The sequence below is a fragment of the Diabrotica undecimpunctata genome, chromosome 8, assembly GCF_040954645.1.
Source record: "Diabrotica undecimpunctata isolate CICGRU chromosome 8, icDiaUnde3, whole genome shotgun sequence".
NCBI classification, from domain to species: domain Eukaryota; kingdom Metazoa; phylum Arthropoda; class Insecta; order Coleoptera; family Chrysomelidae; genus Diabrotica; species Diabrotica undecimpunctata.
In genome coordinates this window covers 11202695-11218674 of record NC_092810.1, presented here as the reverse complement: position 1 = coordinate 11218674, position 15980 = coordinate 11202695, and the positions used below count along the sequence as shown (strand labels likewise).

The following is a 15980-nucleotide window of genomic DNA, read 5'->3' as shown; positions in this document are numbered from 1 at the left end:
CTTTTTTCCAAGAACGCCTGGCAACAACGGACATGTCTTGCATTCGGAGGAATATGAGAAACAATCGTTTGCCTTTTATGCCACCTATACCGAAAGACATAGGGGAAAAGCAACAAGCAATCCGACAGATGAATCGACAGACGAACCGCGATGAATATTTTGTGTTGCACAACGCGTTGTGATTCACAACAAATTATTACATAGATGGTACATTTCAATATGCGCCAAAATTTTTCTTGCAATTATTTACCGTCCATGGCTTATTAAATGGCCATTACGTGTCTCTTATATTCTATGTTGACAGGTTTCCATTAGAGCTCGAACTTCGTTTTAAAATAACGAATTACCCGAGAAACGATGTCGCTTAATTCGATTTCTTGAAGCTATTTTAGAAAATATGTTGTTTTTTGTAATAAAGAATTAAGCGACTATTTGTGGCGCTTGTTTGTTATTACACTTAAAACATGCGGATTTTTGTTTTTGACAATGGATTATATATACTATTATGGGCACTGGATTTAATATCCCAATTTTTGTTGTAAGAGTTTTGATTTCTTTAAAATCAACTTGGCTCTTAAGTTGATATAACAAATCTTAATTTGACATTTTTCTTAATAAAATAACAAATGCCGCTTAATACTGTTTTTAAAAACCGCTTTATTTTGTACTTTGTTTATAAAAAATGTATTTTTATACATAGATTTGTACCCTAGCTGCTAGATGGCACTATTATCTATATTTTGAATTTTTGGCGCCTAATCTATTTTTACACAATACGGTCCAATTTATCTGTGTATTAATGATGATAATAATATGAGTTTGGTCTCGCAAAAATAATTTTTTTTGTAAATTAGGATAAACTGAATTTCAAAACGTTTGTTCATAGTTAGTTTGTATAGTAGATGCTTTGAATTGTAAACACGTAACTGCATATAGTTTATTTTTGTTATTTCAAGGAAAGTTGGTAAATAAAACACACCTTTACAGTGAAATGTTAGGTATAATGTATTAAATGGAAAAAAGCAAAACAAAGATATCACAGGTATTTCTGTATTAGGAATAACAGAGAAGACTTTTTCAAAAAAATCACTAACATGTCCTTTAAGGACTATTTTCAAGCACCTTTTTTAACTGTTTCACCCACACGCTTAACATTTTTCCTCTTTTGTTGAGAAAGTCCTCTCTTTACAAGTAGACAACAAAACTATAACAACATACGAAATCAACTATGGTTGATAATAGTAATAAATAAAATAACATCTAAAAATTACTAAACCAATTGACAAAACTTAAAAAATACCTACCTCTAAACTACATACAAAAATATACAACTTTAATTAACAAATTCCCTTGCCTATAAGTCTGCAAACATAGACTAAAGTGTGTGTCCATTCGGGTAAAGGGTTAAAGGGACATATTACATCGGCTCTAATTAACTCTTTTTAAGTATCTTATGCTTATGCTGCCTTGTATGAATCGGTAAGTGTTACTTGTACAGGTAAAATAGTCTTAGTCTGCAAAATTTCAAGAATTACCACTTTCACTTTAAAATATTAGTTTAAAATTTAGAGAAATCAGAGTTTTGACAGTGTTCTTTTTAACCTTATCGATTAGGTATAAGATCTGTGGGTATAGGTAAATGGGAAAGCTGTAATATTTAATCCCAAAATTAGGTTAGGTTAGGTTATGTTAAGAGTTTTATAATTGTCTATTTTACTTGTATAGTATGGTCTACTTCAGAGTCTTTGGAAGTTCTATGATCTCTTCCACAAATTTACATGTACTTATTAAGATTGAAAAGTAATACTATGTACTAGGTGTTAATAAACAAACATTTTTTGAGGTTACGAAATTGAAAGATGTTACCGCTATAATGGGTGATAGGAAAAACACAATTGTCCAGCGGTTACAATAGTTTATATGTACAAAAACTCTGAAATATAGTTTCTCATTGTTCATACAAAGGCTTAGTGTACACAGAATGTTCAAATAGGGTTAGTAGAAATAAATTACAGATAAAATAAAAAGACATGCACTTAAAATAAAAAGACACATGTCAAATTATAAAAATTCACCAAGCACAAGAATTCTTCTTTAGTAATATATGAGTATTAAATTAAATATAGTATTAAATTATAGTCTATAGCGGGGATCGGAGGGGATGTTCTTTTGCTGATAAGAGCAGACCATTAAGCTCTCTTGTAAATGCCTAACTGATAGTAACGAGTAGGTCACATCTGATTTAAAAAGTCAGCCAGCTCTACTAACAAATCCTACCTCCTACGTCCACGAAGAAATAAGTCGCGCAATATATTGCGTATTATGCAGAGGCGGATACACGAGGAAATAGGGAATTCTCCCCCCCACCCTTTCCAAGAAGGTCCAAAATGACAAATTAGTAACAAATGAAAACACCAAATTACTGACACAGAAATGAAATAGTGAAATAGTACAACTCGTGTCTAAATTCGACAGCGAACTATACAAAGCCCTCGAAACAGTTGAATAAGCAAGCAATCAGTAACCAAGAAAATTACCAGAAGTCCCTCTGGAAGAAGTAGAATCGACAATTACAAAAATTAAAAGCAGCAAAGAAGCTGGAATAGATGACATAAAAGTGGAACTGCTTCAATACACTGCCAAAAAAAACTGGAAAATCTTATTCATAAGAAAGATAGCAGGGGATATCAAAAACTACAGACCTATCAGTCTACTACCAGTCATATACAAGATATTCATCAATATCATCAACAACAGATTAACAAATTGCATTAGATGCTGCACAGCAAGGGAGCAAACTGGCTTCAGAAGTGGATTCAGTACCATGGATCGAGCCAGTACCAAGGCTTTCGATTCTACATATTCCAAGGCAGTAATAGAAGCTTTGATCAACCAATGCATTGACAATCCGTACATAGAGACTTTAAAAATATATACAGACAAGCAAAAGCTGAAGTAAAAATTCATGACAAACCCCAAAACTTCCACCTACCAGAGGCGCCCGACAAAGCGAATATTAGACAATCGTGGGCAGAAATTAAGAACGACTATGTAAGAGAAGGTGCACCATAATCGGTAGAATATGCAGAGAAATATGATGATTAAAAACTATAGTAGGTTGATACTTTAGAATGATAACAGATAAGATCTTCACTCACTGAGAAATTAAAAAAAATAAACCCAAATATAAATTTATTCTTTACATAATATATTTTACGTCAATTCAAACAAAAGTTGCTTCTGCCTTATCAAAGGTAAGTTGGAAATGTTATACAATACTAATCAAAATTAGTACAATAAACTAATGACTTAAGGTGAAGGTATTTGTCAAATGAAAGCCCTCAATTGGCGGGCCGATTTAGATGTATCCTCCAATGTTATTGTCGTCTGTGAAGGACCGATCACAAGAAACGTATTTTACTGTGAGTAGTCAAAGAATTTAAATTATGTAATTGTAACTGTAATTTTTATGTTTAACAAAGATTTGTTGTCTTTTATTCTTGGTGAAAAATATTATAATGTACCTATATGTAAATTAAAGCTAGTAAAAACTGCTGTGTATTATTATTATTACTGAATTTGTAAATTGCTAAATCGCTTATATCCTTTAGTAATTTCTAATTAAAGAGTTTATGTTCATTTCTGGTCGTAGACCAGATTGGCGAACCTCATACAAAAGCAGATTTTTATAAAACGTAGCAATACTTCTTTTTAAATATTCATTTTGGTCCCTACTAACTAGCTATTTTTCATAAAGGTTAATATTCTTTTAAAGCAATCAGTACTATATTTCCTTTTTAGATTAATTTTAAGCTACCCAATATACTTAGCATCCTAAATTATTTTCTAAGTGAAGAACATTCTGTGTACTTTAACGGCTTCAATTTCTTTGATATGTTCTAAAATTATTCGTACTAAATACGGAACATACTGTTGATACACATGTACCTACTTTTTAAACTTCGACATTGTTTTTTTATATTATGTATATAGAAAGTTAATCAAAAATATATACCTCACGTGAATGAATATTGTCCAATTCCTTTAACAATCGTCACTTTGACCAAAATACTTTCTTTCTGCCGAGTTTTATTAAATAAGCGGCAAGCCAGTAACGCCATGGTCAATTTCATTACACAACAACTATACATTAAGCAAAACAAATTAAATTATAATATTTATTCGAACATTGCATAAACATATACATAAATATATTATACGTATATGTAGTAACCCAACAACAGAAGCAAAATAAACCATCCCTGATATAAGATCCAAATCCAAATTGTAGGCAACCAGTAATAAGTTCATATAGGAAAGATGTCTTTTAAATTGCCTAATTTTCGCGACAAATATGTGGTTATAAATCGTAATTTAATACTGTGAACAAATTACCAATGGAATTGAATAAAGTGGTAATACTAAAGAGTATTATATTCTTAAAACTTTGAAAGGTTCCTGGTTGGCTCAGCTAAATAAAACAAGATATCTTGGCAAACAATATTGTTACATTAAAAAATACATCATCTCTTGTTGCAGCCGCCATAAACTCGTTGGAAAATAAAGTAATAGCTACCTTCAGTTTCGCAGTGGATATACCCCCAAAATATATGTCAAACCAAAGAAAATTTAATATTCAAAATAAAAAAGATCATATCTTTACAACGATAGAATCAGATGTTAGTGCCATTATGGATAAATAATATAAAATCAGTCAGTTCAAAATTGTTTTAAAGAAAATAAAAAAAAACTAGAACCAAAATCTTTTTCGTAGTAAAAAAGAGGAACTGTAAAAACGCTAAATCTTTAAAACAATTTTTTAAAGCTAGTCAGGCAACTAACTTAAATACTAAATTTAAATTAATTTAACCTTTCTGAGGTAGGTATCCGAACTATGAAGGTCTCAAAGGAGATACTTATATACAACCAATTCTTAAATTTATATCGGAAATATAGTTTTCTTATATATTTTTTTTTAAACACATTTTTTCCGCTTTCATTTTTGTTTCGTACTGGCTTGCTCGTTTTTTTTACCCCGTATTAAATGAAATAACTAAAAAAATCTAGAAACATTGGAATACATAATTTGTACTAATCTACACTAGGAATCTGGCAAAAATCCAAACGTTTCATGTTATTTTTTGAACAAACAAATTTTATAAACTAAGTACACTATTCGAAATAATTAAGAGGAACGCGTGCACTTTTATTTAAAGATGTGAAATAAATGCAAAGCAAGAATACTACAGATGAACTACAGTTATCATTTAACAAAAATAATTCAGTACATCTTACTTATAGTTAAATTATACCAAATTAATTAGAAGGGGACGACAATATTAAGGCTTATAAATTTTATTCACCGAAATAAGCAGTGTGAAAAAGTAAATAAATAGAATATATTTGTATATTTCTCCCTGTGTAGATTATAGGTATATATAAGGACTAAGCAGGCGACGACCGAGCCTGGTGATAAGTATACAAGGCCAAAAATAAAAACATATTTTCTCCCTATATACTGCTTCACATAGTTAATTTCTGTTAGTTAGTAGGGAATATACATTTTCTTCCTACACACTAGATCAGAGACCTCTAATCTAATGTGTCTTAAAAGTTTTTTGAACAAGAAACGAGAACTTTCACAATTGTCATCTCACAAGTTTTAAGGCTCAACATGTGTGATGTTTTATGTCTACATATTTTGGTCAGCTTAATGAGTAGTGATTAGGCCACTGTATTAACGGATTCTTAGATGCAAAAGCGAATAATAGAGTGTTTAAAAACGTTAGAGTAAAGAATTACTAACAAAAACTAAAACGGTTAAAAATGTGAAACTTTTTATGCCAGAAAAACATTTATTAGAAAAAGTATTATAAAGCAAATGACTGAGAAATCACTAGAGTATAATAGAACAGTATTTCTGTGTCTGACTGACCTAAAGAAAGCGTTTGACCGTGTAAGACTCACTTGTAAGACAACTTACAAAATTTCAATTTGATCATGGATGAAATCATTAAAAGCGTTAACAAATGAAGAGGATACAGAATAGGAAACAAAGAAATAAAAATACTCTGTTACGCAGACGATGCAGTATTGATAGCTCAAGATGAAGATAGTCTGCAAAGACTGGTCCACAGATTTACCATAAGATTAAAGAATTTAATATGACAATCTCCCCTCAGAAAAATAAAACAATAGTAGTCAGCAAAGAACCAACCAGATGTAAAATAGAAATTGATGGCATCAGTTTTGAACAAGTAATGGAAATAAAATACCTGGGAATTACACTGTTCAGCTATGGAGACCTGGAAAGAGAAGTGAGAGATCAAGTACAAAAAGCAAATAGACTGACAGGATGCCGCAATAACACTATATGCCGAAACAGACACATTAACACTGAGTTTAAGTCAAGAATTTATAAAGCTAGTTTAAGGCCAATGACATATGCCTCAGAAACAAGACCCGATACAGCCACAACCCAAAGACTACTGGAAACGGCAGAGATGAGAGTACTGAGAAGAATTACAGAAAAAAATGGGAGGAAGAAGAAGAAGAAGAAGTAGAAGAAAAGGTATTGACTATGCAAATATTACACATTAAATGTTTTAGTTTTCGGTTAGTTGGATTTCATATCTTAACGTCCATAGAATTGCCAACCACAAATGTTGGCAATAGAATGGCAATTCTATGGACTATTCTCTTTCACATTTTTAACATTGTTCGGTTCACACCTTCTTCTTCTTCTTCTAGTGCTGTCTCTACTAATGAAGGTTGGCTATAACCATTACAAATTCGTCTCTGTCTTCTGCTTTTCTTAAGAGCGTCTGTGTGTTTAACCCGGTCCAGTTGCGAATGTTTTTCAGCCAGGATATTTGTCGTCTACCAGGACCCCTTTTTCCTTCGATTTTACCCTTCATAATTAGCTGCAACAACTCGTATTTATCATTTCTAAGTACGTGCCCCAAATATGCTGTCTTTCGCCTTTTAATTGTGGCCAAAAGTTCTCTATCTCTTCCCATTCTGTGCAACACCATTTCGTTGGTAATATGAAGGTCCATGGTATCTTTCAAAATTCTCCTAAAAAGGCACATCTCAAAAGTCAACATTAACAGTCCAGCAGGCTTCGACACCATAAAGAAGAATAGAGTAGATATAACATTTTACCATCCGATATCGGATTTACAGATTGAGTCTTTGGATAGAAATTTGCTCATCTTCAAAAAGGCTGCTCTTGAGTGCTCTATTCTTGAGGGAATTTCTGATTTGGGATTCAGATCTTCCGTAATCCAGACTCCTAAGTATTTCATTTTGTCCACTTGCTCATTATCTTCATTTTTTATCTGGATCATTGTAATGACTTTGCCCGTCTTACTGATAACCGTGGTTTTTATTTTCTTTATGTTTATTGTTAAACCAAACTGTTCCCCGGTATCACAAATTGTGTTTAGTAACGTCTGCAGGTCTGTCTCACTTTCAGCGATAATGACTGTATCGTCAGCATAATGGATGTTATTTATATTTTCACCATTTATCTGGATCCCTTCTGTTCAGTTTTTAATCTACTTTTCCTTAGCCTCTTTTATTTTGTTCCTTATTAATTTATGTTTTTCTCTGTATTATTTGGATTTTTGTTTCTATATTTTCTTCTTAGTTCCATGATTTCCAGTATTTCTTAAGTCATTAAAGTTTTCGGCTATCTGTTTTCTTTTGTAGAGTTTATTTCTGTGTTTTTATAACAGAAACTTTGATTTTGCTCCACATAATGTTCACATTCTCAGAGTTTTTCATTTCTGATGTTAATTTCTTCATTTCTTGATTTATAGAAGATGAAGCCTCAGCACGGATTTCATTTATCTTGAGTAACTGAGTATTCACCTTAGAACTTTTGGATTTTATTATCTTTTTTACCCTCAGTTTCATTTTTAAGACAAAGAGGTTATGGACTGAGGGGACGTCTGGTCCAGGAAAAGTATTAACGCTTACAATGGAAATTTTAAATCTTAGATTGCTTAGAATAAAGTCGGTCTGATTTCTAATGCAATTTTGTTCATTATCCTGTGGTGTATATCCTTCAGATATACAGTCTACGGGGTGGTAATCGAAACCATGCGGTTCACACCATGTTCTAGATTCTTTAAGTATTAAAGGGAAAAAATATTACAGAATATTACAAATCTCTAGACCAGTTTTTTCACGTATGATCCGTTATCAAAATCGTTCTGTCATAGTTTATGAGTAAGTGAGTTCATTTTCTAGTTTACTCGAAAGTAAAGCAGTATATTCCTCACATAACTTTTAAAACCTAATTCGAATTTGTCATAATTTTTTTCCAAATCAACAGCTGTTTTTGCTGCAGTAATCACCGCAGTATTCCGGAATGTAGAAGATCAACATTCGTTATGAATTTTTAAAAATCTGATTAATAAAATCAGATCCTTCTCGACCTTCTTTAATATAAGGTAATACAGAAGGTAATAAAAATAATGATTTTGAGCTTTTGGAAAAAAATTAAATAGGGGTCAATTGGATAATAACAATCATTCCCAGAATTATTTCGAAAAGAGTATAAGTTGTGACAACTCCAATCCTACCAACCTTTATAGAGCTTAAGATTAGGTAAAAAGTGCTGCTTAACTAAAAGTACAATACATGTTTTCAAAGTGGTTGCTACTAATCTTACCTTTTTAAACAATGGCATTTTATATATTTGGCATTTTACAGATTTATGATTTCCGATCGCTTGATAATATTAATGTAAAAGTATGAAATATAAAAACAAGCACTTAAATAATTCGTGTTAAATAATCACTACGATGTTTTATTGACGGTTCTCGTAAGTTTGTGTGCTTTGTAGTAAATGTTTTGTCAAAAACAATTGTTTTGCAAAATCTTATTTAATATATTTTAAAGGCAAATTTATAGGTTATAGTTTTTCAAGAAAGTGTTACGTAATCTCGATTATAACGATCATAATTGCTCCTTGTATATGCAATGGACAAATAAATAGGAAAAATTTTACCGGCATCTGAGATCAACTCAAGAACTTCAGCGGCATTAACCATCACAATATTATTGATATTTATGATTCAAGTGTTTTGAAATTTACTATTTCAAGGAGTTTTTAGTACTCCCCCGATAAGAAAAATCTATGATCCTAGCATTGCACGGAAATTATTGTTCACCCCCAAATTGTACAACGTCCGAAATGATCAAAATTAAAAATGATTATCGAAACTCTCATCGATTTGAATCGATTATTATTGACAAGCGACACACCAAATCGAACATTTCTTGTTAATTTTTGATATTTTTATATTTTCTATTTATTTATAGAGTTGTTCTTTTTCGAATCGACAATGTGATATGCTGTGTCAAACTAAAATATAAATAATAAGAAATTGTTCTTCAATAAAGTGATAATGGATATTACTAATAATCATAAAAATCAATTTGAATCGATATCTCTCATATTCTCCCAAACTTTGACGCATGGCTACTTATTGAAATTCGAACATTATACAGCAATTCTTTTATACAAAGTCCGACGATTATTTCTATTTCGGAGATTGTACAGTAAAGGGGTACACTGCTAGAAGTGAATAAGATTTTCCGTACAATGCTAGGATTCTCCAATCTCGGACATTGCTCGTAACACATATATTTATTTTCGTACACCTCCAACCCGATCAGTATTGATAAAGAACACATGGCACTTACAGTCCATCTAATTTACTTACCGTTGCACGTCATTATCATTGACACATCGAAGTTGACATAGCTGCCAAAGTATAAAAAAATCCTGAATCCATTTTAATTCAAATAGGTCACAATTATTGCAAAAGTGGATTATACAACAAACAAAAAGAGCTAAAAGATAGTCTTGTTAAAAACAATTTGAGCTGCTTGTATGCGTCGTATAAAGATGTAAAATGGAATACTTAAACAAAAACAACACTTTTTTCATTACCTATTAACATTAGTCAACACCGCAACTGTCAAATAAGTGTTACCAATTTATGCCAAAATATCACCTTCGTTCGATTACAGTTACAGTGTTTTCCGAACAAATATTCTTCATAAAAACGCTTTATAATGCATTTATACAAATTAAATGAAACATATTATTGTGTATTTCTTTAAGTTAACATTAATAGATATCTTTAAATATTATTTCTACACGTATATAATAAAATATGTCTAGTGGGTGTAATGCCAGTGTACTCGGCAAAGTGATTCTAAAAAAGAACACACCTACCGCCTAAATATTTCGTGTTGATATCATGTGACCTCACGGACTATGACGCGGATGACGTGCAACGCTAAGTAAATTAGATGAAGTATAGTTAGAAATATCAATAAGATTTAGAGATGGGTTTTACCAGAAGCCAGAATTATAATTTCTAGTTGGTAATTTTTAGTAATTTCACAATAACCTAATATAAAATTGTATGACAATACTCGCCAGACTATAGTAACCATATAACTGTTTTGTTACGCCCCACGCTCTGTAATATCCTGGGTGTATATTGAATTTGATATGAAAGTAACACAAGGAAATTTCTAGAGTAAATAGGCTTATGCATATCGGTTCATTACAAAGTATATACGGTTTCAGCGTTAACGTCTTCGTATGAAAAACTCATTTAAAAAAATTTTAACTGTCAGAATTTCCTAAACATTGTTTAGCTTTAGCACTACGATTTTAAATTTAAATAAGCTAGAAACTAATTGCTATATTCGTTGCGCAATCTAAAAAATCACTTGTGCCTGTTCTTGATTTACTGCAAAGGGTTTATCATAAAGTTAATCTCTAATTCCTTTAACTACTTTTTCTTTTTACTTATTAACTTTTGTTGATTACTTATGCTTTAGGTGTTTTTCTGTAATTTCGATGGTATTTAAAAATATTTACTTTATTTAGGAACCTATCGCACAGACAAAAAATAAAACACATACATATATTCTTGCTCCGATAAGTCTTTGCGCATGCGCCATCATTACATTTATAAGGCGCTTAGGTCAAACGTCACAATGGGTGGGAATTTTAAAAACCTTTCCAAACATTTCTAATTTGTAAAGGCAAAGTTTGTGGACAAAGTTTATCGACTCTTTTAGAAATACATACCATGTGATACTTGGATTAGACGTAGAGTATGTCTTTCAGTCTATGGAGTGTGCGTGTTAACAATTATAACCGCAGGCATATTTATTTGTATCCCAGTAGGTACTCATTGCCCATACAATATTGTCTACAGCTATAGATCATTCTTTTTTAAAGTGTTGTGAACACAGTTAAATAAAGGATCGTTAGTGTCTCTGTTTTTAAACAGATTAACTAACATAGGATGAAAAAATAATAATTATTTCTAAACAAAATAATCTTTTAATATTTCTTTGCTAATTTTCTTAACACATCTACCTCCTTGATTTCTATGATATCGAGGTTATATAATTCAAGCCACCATTTACCACCATTTATCAAACGATCAGAAATTGAACATACTGCTTTCAGCGGTAATAATCTATTTTATAAGGATTTGAAATTTTCGTGACCTATTTCTCGTGGAGTTTTTAAAATTCTATCAAAATACTGATAAGGTTTTTTGCTTTCAACGTATTCATCAGGACAAAGGATTGTTGTTCGTACAGGACTGATTAATTGGCTAACTGTTGTCTTTGGTTGCTCCTTCTATGGGCTTTGCGTTTGATTCGTGCATTTGAGATGTACTGCTAGACTGCACCAGAATTGAAGATAAAGCTTCTAAGGATTGCCTAACCTAAAAAAAATTTATGAATTTATTATTTATACTTAAATAATAATTAAAAAAAACTTATAGGTCAGACTTATAAGTACAAAAATTAAGTTACTCAAGGATTGAAATTTCCATCTTAAGAGCTCATAAGTTGTAGATTTCAGAGTTTTAACTGCAGATATTTTAGCCAAATTAATGCAATTTGTTTTCTGGAAGTCGTGAACAAAAAACCTCCAATCCATATTGCTACATGTTTTTCAGACATGTCAGTATAATAAGTTTTGCCAATTTTGGCAAGAAGAAAATCTAATTGTCCAAAAGACAAAATTTGTGTCAAGAGAATCCAAAAATATCGCAAAGAATGGGAATCAACTTTTAAATGGGTTTGTAGTGAAAAAGCTCCCAAAATAAAGGCGTACTGTAAAGTTTGTTCTAGTTCACTAAAATCGGAGTTTCAGGTATTGAATCTTCATGAAAATAATGCAAAATACAAACAATTGATCAAATCTCACAGATCTCAAGCATTATTAGTGAAGTTAACTTGATTAAAACAAAACAAAGAAATAGATTAGTTAAAAATATTGTTAATGGTAGCTTATCGATATGTTCATCATCAAATAGTAATCAGTAAGTACACTAACCTGAGCAATAAGAACTAAATTCGAATCTAAAAAGTTATTCACGGCCCCTGCCGACTTCGAATGCATCTGCGAATGCCACTGCAAGAGGTCGCTGTATACATCCTTGGATCCTTTGATCATATTCTCGTGCAATGCCATAGAGTATTTGTTTTGAATTTTGCTTATTCGATAGAGCAACAGCCCGGCTGAGAAAAAAAGAAGAATGAGCAAGAGGGTTGTAGCGCACAAGATTATGCTCTGTCTTGGTAATTTTCTAAACTCGACGATGGCTTCCTTTAGAACTTTCATGAACCCTCCGGAGTCCTTGTCATAATCCGACCCTAAAATTTAAAGACAATTAAAATTAAAAGTTAGTTAATTAAAAGAAATTAAAGTTTCTCTTTAATGCATTTATTTTCCATACTTACTTACAATAAAAGAGACATTACAGAATTAAAGAACTTAATCGAGTAATAAGAAAACAGATAAAAGAGGACATTAAAAAACATCAAGAAGACCGTATAGAACAAGTCATAGAGAAAAACCGAAGTCTCAAATGCACCAAACCGAAACTAGAAAAGAAAAACATAATAACCATTAAAAATTAACAAGGACAACTAGAAAACAGTAAATCTGATATAGCAAACTCCATTGAAAAGTTCTACGCCGATCTGTATCGTTCCCGAAACGATCCCTCTAACTCCTCAAACCAGAACTTGAAAAGACAGATAACAAATGTCAACTCAGAAGTGATGCCTGAAATAAGCCACGAAGAAATAAAAAGAGCAGTAAAAGAAATAAAAAGGAATAAAGCTCCTGGAAGCAATGTAATCCTATCAGAAATGCTGAAGGAAGGCGGAGAAGAAGCCATCACATATCTAAAAATATTATTAAATAAATGTCTATTTGAAGGCAACATACCCGAAGAATGGAATACTATTAAAACAATACTAATACACAAAAAGGGAGACAACACAGACCTGAAAAATTATCGACCAATTTCACTTCTTTCACAACTATACAAAACCTTTACAAAGATTATTACAAACAGATTAACAATTAAATTTGACGGATATCAACCAGTAGAACAAGCCGGGTTTAGAAAAGGGTACAGCACCTGTAACCATCTATATATTTTGAATATCCTAATACAAAAGACTAACGAATACAATCTCCCATTATGTCTGGCTTTTATAGATTATGAAAAAGCTTTTGATAGCGTAGAACTGTGGGCAATAGAAGAAGCATTAGTCAACAACCGGATCGACTCCAGGTACAGAATACATAATATTTACGAACAAGCTGAAATGATAGTGACGTTAGGTAATGGAACCGAAAGAAGACCAGAAAAATCAACCGAGGCGTAAGACAAGGAGACACAATATCTCCAAAATTATTTACAGCTGCCTTAGAAGATATCTTTAAGTCAATAGACTGGAAAAATAGGGGAATCCCTATTAACGGAAGATACTTGAACCATCTTAGATACGCAGATGATGTAGTACTAATAGCCGACACATGGAATGCACTGAATACGATGATTGAGGAGCTACACACAGAATCCCTAAAAAAAGAACTGAAAATGAAATTCAGCAAAACTAAACTAATGTCAAGCAAAGACGACAAACCTATGATAAACATCTAAGGGACAGAGATAGAACACGTAGATGAATATACATATCTGGGTCAAAATGTCAAGGTAAAGCAAAGAAAATCAGACAACCTAAATAAGCCGGCGTATAAAAATGGGATTGGCAGCATTCGGAAGACACTCATACGTACTTAAAAGTAAAAAAATACCTCAAAGACTACGAACCAAAGTGTTCAATTTCTGTATCCTACCTGTACTTACATATGGAGCTCAAACCTGGACATTCACTAAAATAAACATGGAGAAAATCAGAAAAACTCAGAGAGCTATGGAACAACAGATGCTCGGTATCTCACTCAAAGACCATAAAACCAATGAAGGCATTCGTAATAGAACAAAAGTAAAAGATGCTGTCGAACAGGCAGTTAAACTGAAATGGAAATGGGCTGGAACGTCTTAAGGATGGCTGATGGAAGAAAGAAATCGGGAATCGGCCATATAAAGCCAAAAGACCACGAGGAAGACCGCAAATGCGCTGGAGCGACGATATTAAAAGAACTGCAGGACCAATGTGGAAACGTCCTACAAACAACAGAGATGCATGGCGAGAATTAGGAGAGGCCTATATTCGGCAATCCGAATAGAGAGAAGGGCTTAAAAAAACAACAGAATCGATATCAATACAAGATCTAGAACCAAAACCATAACATTGGCTCTAGGTTCAAAGGGACGTAAACTGAATTAGCTATGAAAAAAAAACATTAAAAATGTAATACAGTTACATGTTTAATGGAGTTACAAACTCCCCGAAGCACACATCAAGTTATTTCTTGTGACGTCTATACACAATAAAATAAAATAAAAATTTACCCACCTTCTAGTCCACTAGGTCGTAGATCTTTTGGAATTACTTTGACTAAAGAAAATTTAGGCTTTATTTCAATTGGGGGTGAATCTCGACCACTTTCTATTTCTATCGAATCACTAGAATCTAAATCTGGTTCCTAAAACGAAAGAACAAATTTAAATTATTAAATAAAATATTTTTAATAAAACCAATACAAATGAGTTTATTATTAACGATCTCTGGGAATAGGCAAACTTGTCTTTGTTTGATAAAGTTCAATACAATGTAATATTTCAATTAATTAATTTTCGAGGCTAGGTTTTATCTTCTCTCTGCGTTTGATTTTCTTCAGTTTAATTGAGATTTTACCGATAACAGGATTGTGGTCGGAACCGATGTCCGTCCCGGGATATGTTTTAACTAATTAATTCATAAGGAGATAAGTAGTAATTACCGCCTTAAAACTGCGACAGACACAAATAATGAAACCTGGAGATCTAGTGGGCCACCTAAAAATCTTGAAAGAAATTCCATTGGAGTCTAATGACAGGCCGACAGATGTAATGCGAGTCAAATTCGACTTCGAAATATCCTTTGAAGTGGTCATAAAAAACCAGCAAATAAGGAAGAAGTTGAACCGAAACTGGAAGAAGGTTCACTTGTATGGTATACGGATGGATCTAAGATAGATGAAAGGGCAGAAGTGGAAATTTCAGACTATAAAAATCTCTTCGAAACGCCCCAACGATCTTTCAGGAAGAAATACACACTTTAGACATTAGTACCCAAGAATATCTCAACCGAGACACTCGTAAGGTAAAAGTCTTTAATTTATCAGACAGCCAAGCCGCCTTAAAGGCTTTTAAGTCATTTACTTGTTAGTCAAAGTTGGTTTGAGACTCAAGAAGCTGGCGGAACGCAACAAAATAACTTTGATGTGGGTGACAGGTCACAAGGGAGTTGCAGGAAATAAGGAATACCCTATTCCAGGGCCCAGAACCCTTCAGTGGACTATCGAAAAGCCACATCAGAGAGAAACTCCGGATCTGCTAACTCAATCAACTAAGATTACACTGGTCTAACACACCAGGACAAAGGCAAGCAAAAATGCTCATAAAAGTGTCGCCTACTGCAACAAACCGCCTCGAAAAGGGTAAAAAGATATCAAA

General features: G+C 32.4%; 1 protein-coding gene across 8 annotated transcripts in view; it reads right to left on the bottom strand.

Moving 5' to 3' along the window:
• Nucleotides 1–980: 980 nt before the first annotated feature.
• The window catches only part of LOC140447185 (uncharacterized), a 232029-nt gene continuing 217029 nt past the window's right edge, over nt 981–15980 (bottom strand). For all 8 annotated transcript variants that reach the window (XM_072539689.1, XM_072539687.1, XM_072539686.1 and 5 more), the window contains 3 exons: nt 14839–14968; nt 12395–12714; nt 981–11777 (listed from right to left, as the gene is read on the bottom strand). In XM_072539689.1, coding sequence (XP_072395790.1) covers nt 11664–11777; nt 12395–12714; nt 14839–14968 — 564 coding nt within the window. In that variant the 3' untranslated portion in view covers nt 981–11663. The remainder of the gene's footprint in view (nt 11778–12394; nt 12715–14838; nt 14969–15980) is intronic.